Source organism: Chelmon rostratus, chromosome 12, assembly GCF_017976325.1.
Source record: "Chelmon rostratus isolate fCheRos1 chromosome 12, fCheRos1.pri, whole genome shotgun sequence".
NCBI classification, from domain to species: domain Eukaryota; kingdom Metazoa; phylum Chordata; class Actinopteri; order Chaetodontiformes; family Chaetodontidae; genus Chelmon; species Chelmon rostratus.
In genome coordinates this window covers 8,554,836-8,558,711 of record NC_055669.1, presented here as the reverse complement: position 1 = coordinate 8,558,711, position 3,876 = coordinate 8,554,836, and the positions used below count along the sequence as shown (strand labels likewise).

The following is a 3,876-nucleotide window of genomic DNA, read 5'->3' as shown; positions in this document are numbered from 1 at the left end:
TGCAAGTGTTAGCATGCGGCTAACCAGCTTACTTCCCACAGCACTAAAGGAGCATTACATCCGCAGGCAGTGTGCACTTTGTTGGCTTTCTGCGTTATTTTGTGGGGCTACAGGTCACATTGGAAAAACAGTTGTTCAGGCCTGACACATTAAAGTGTGAGCTGCAGATATCACAATTTAATGATAGCAGCTCAGTCCTGCTCTTTGTTTTGGGGATGTTCACAGTCCAGCAGCTCCATCCGAACCTGCGTTAGATACCAGCCGGTACTCTTTTCTGCCCTCTCCTTATCAGGGTCTGGAGAATTCATAATGGACCTGAATACACTGCATTACCCAGGGGGCACTAGGTGACACTCACCTGTTCCCTGCTTTTCTCGGTCTGTGCTTGAGGGCATTCATTTGCACTTTAAGAGAAACTTATCTTATCTTAAAGGCACCCTGATGACTTCACTGCTCCATGTACTAAAGCTGGCTATTTCACACCAATAATCGAGATGGTCGTCCCGTTGGTTAGATAGATGTATGTCGTGAACATCAGCAGCATCTCCCATATCTTTTATTGACTGTAGAAATTCAGAATGCAGCTTGTCATTGGCTCTTCTCAGACGACGACTCACTGCAATGTGCCATCCTCGTAGGACCTGTCTGCCTCCAGCATCCTGAGGCGAGCAGGAAAGATTATGACTGACTCCTTCCACTCGGCACACAAACAAACGTTTCCCTCCAGCAAGAGGCTGCAGTCCATCAAGACCAAAGCCTCACGCCACAATCAGAGTTCCTGCCCGACTGCAGCTGCCCCCATCAACAAGGACCCCTGCTGAGACTCACTCTTGTCCCACTGTGTGGACATTGTAGTGTTACATTAATGTGTTTATTATTCGCACATCTGGGAACCTGACACTTTGATGCACTACATAAATGCAAATATTTGGATTATTATTTTTGCAGAGTGCACATATTCTTTAAACTGTGAACATTTATGCATCAAACACTGAGCAATTCGTTTCACTTTTCACTATTTTTATTGTAATTTCCCGATTCATGCCTTCCAGAGCTTGTTTTTTCTCTTACTCTATATTTAGTCTATGATTAAACCACAACACCTCCTTGTTATGAAGAGGGAAACAATAAAGAAAATAAAAAACACATTAAAAAGAATTAACCAAAAATATACAGGCAAAAGCAAATGAATAACAGAAAGAGGAAAAGATGAAATAAACAAGGTTCAAGAAAAGCCAGATTATAAAGGCCGGTCTTAAATTTGCTTCGCTTAAGTTTACGTCTTCATGTAAATAACAGATTTAACCCTTTAGCATCATTCCAGTATAGATACATGGTTTCCACTAGACAGCGACAGCAGCAGTATTTCTACGTTGTGTTATTGTTGCTTTTAGTGAAGTAAAGGACCTGATCATGTTTCTGATCTGCTCATTTAGGTCATTTTGGAATTAAACCAGTTTGGTGATTTAGATACGAAGACTCATTGACCCGAGTCCTGAGACCACACGTAACTGCTATTAAAGGAAAGCACTGTCGACACGTCCTCACTTCAGGGGATTTTCTGTCCTTGTGAGAACGTTTGGTTCCCCTTATTGAAATGTAACACACACACACATACACACACACACACACACCCTGACTGAGCACAAAGACATTTAAGAGTTGTGAAGTAATTCAGTCACTGTGGCCATCACACATGTTGCTCAGCAGTGAGGAAGTAGTCTGAAGGAAAATCAGTGTCGAGGAGTCTCCTCATCCTCCCACACGTCTCATTTCATTGGCTGAGAGGTGTGATGTCACAGAGTGGACTACCCTATAAAAAGTCACCCTCCCACACAGACAGCAGACCAGCTGAGACTCACTTACAGGAAGGAGGACAGCTCTGTGAGGCGCTACATACTTTACGAACAACTGTCAAAACCTTTGGGAATAACCACCAGCGAACCAACATCTCATCATGTGCAGAGGACTGGACTCACTGCCGATCACCTGCCTGGAGAGGTGAGATCACGACATTTCTCTGTTTTGGAGGAACAGCAGTTATTCTTCTGCTTCTACAAAACAACAGCTGAACTTAGTCGCCTTTAAATTCTCTTTGTAACATTTTCTCTGGTTTTATCGTCGCAGGGCAAAGGAGCTGAAGGCTTTGTTTGGAAGTTTACTACAAAAGTCAGATCACAGCATCACTGGCCAGTCGAAGAAGAATGACAAACTGAGGTGAGACACACATTCGTATTCTCTTTTTAAGCATGTCAGTCAAGTCAAAGTGAGCCGCGGTGTTTTTTAGAGCTTCTCCTGATGGTGTTTTTCTGTCTTTCTGCAGACTAAATGCTGATGAGCCTCTGAAATGGAACGAGTCGTTTGACAAACTGCTGTCCAGTCAAAGTAAGTCCTCCAGATCTCATCTGATGCAAATGTCTCGATCGCTCTGCATGTTTTGAGATGACTCCCAGGTGTTAACTGTCTCCCCTCTCTTGTTTCCAGATGGACTGTGCCTGTTCAGAGCGTTCCTGGTCTCAGAGTTCAGTGAGGAGAACATCGCCTTCTACTTGGCTTGCGAGGACTACCAGGCGACTAAGTCCTCAAAACTGGCCCCCAAAGCCAAGAAGATTTATGACGAGTTCATCAGCTCCGATGCACCACGAGAGGTAAATATCAAATAGCCTCCGCGAGACATATTAAAATGACGTTCTGCTGGCTTCTCTTACCCTGCTGTGAGGCTGATAATCACCTGTCCACCTCTTTGGTTCCCCTGCAGGTAAATCTTGACCACCTGACCAAAGCCATCACAAAGGAGAACGTGGAGCATCCTAAGCACTCCTGTTTTGAGCTGGCCCAAGCCAAAATCTACACCCTGATGGAGAAAGACTGCTACCCTCGCTTCCTCAAGTCCCCCGCTTACCTGGAGGTCAGCAGAAAGGCCAAGACAGGCTAAAGACCTTCATTACAAACTGTCCAGCACGCAGCAGCAGACGTGACGCGATCGCTCCTCAAAAGGGACATCAGCTTACTGAAGCAGAGACTGGAAAGGTTCACACGGAACAAACGCCTCGGCCCAGGCAGCTTGGTGCCAGGCCGTGCAGTTATTTTGGAGCCCGGCGGTTGCACACAGATCGCGGTCCGGGCTGGAAGCTAAAGGTCACATGAAGCTGTGAGAAGAGACTGACACAGACTGAGTTGCAGGCGCTGTCTGCCTCCAGCAGAGACACCTGTACTGTACATACAGGGCTGCGTGAGCGGCCGCCGCAGGGGCATCAGTTGTAAAATGCAGATATACATGAGTTGCTTTCACACAACAAAACTACCACTGGGAGACATAGCACTAGCGTTTATTTATTCATTATTTATTTAAAGTTATTCTATTCTCATTTTTATAATGTGAATGTTGGTTGTGCAGCCTGTTGGTGAAAACTGGTTCCTATTTCATGTTTTTTTCTATCTGAAGTACTGTATGTAAAAAAAGTGCATTGAATAAAAGTCATTTTCAGAGACAAAAACGTTATTGTTTTGCTCCATGGAAACTCAACTTGTGAAGAAGGTGGATGTGGTTACTGAGGTCAGGAAAAACGTGGGCGGACGGAAGAAGGCTTGCTCATGTGCGTTGTTATAGATGCTAACTTATCGGCGGCCTCAGTGGTTCCACTTCACAAGTATGTCGCTGGATGACTCCTCTTCTCCACTGTTACAGCGAACGGACGATATAAAGCAAGTGTGTGTAAGTTCTTGTGGGATTCCAGTAATTCTTGAGTTTAGATGGACTGAAAGCTTCAATAATCACCAGAGGGGAAACAAACAGGAGGCACAAGTCAGACAGGTCATAGCAGACAGAAATATTCCTATTCCTTTATTCCTTTAGGTTGCACTGTGTGTGTGTGT

General features: G+C 44.8%; 1 protein-coding gene across 1 annotated transcript; it reads left to right on the top strand.

The window, feature by feature from the left end:
• Positions 1 to 1,863: 1,863 nt before the first annotated feature.
• On the top strand, positions 1,864 to 3,417 carry rgs5b (regulator of G protein signaling 5b). Its single transcript, XM_041949246.1, has 5 exons — positions 1,864 to 2,001; positions 2,128 to 2,217; positions 2,324 to 2,385; positions 2,485 to 2,648; positions 2,759 to 3,417. The coding sequence occupies exons 1-5, from the start codon at positions 1,958 to 1,960 to the stop codon at positions 2,933 to 2,935; spliced, it is 537 nt and encodes a 178-aa protein (XP_041805180.1). The 5' UTR covers positions 1,864 to 1,957; the 3' UTR covers positions 2,936 to 3,417.
• Positions 3,418 to 3,876: the final 459 nt, after the last annotated feature.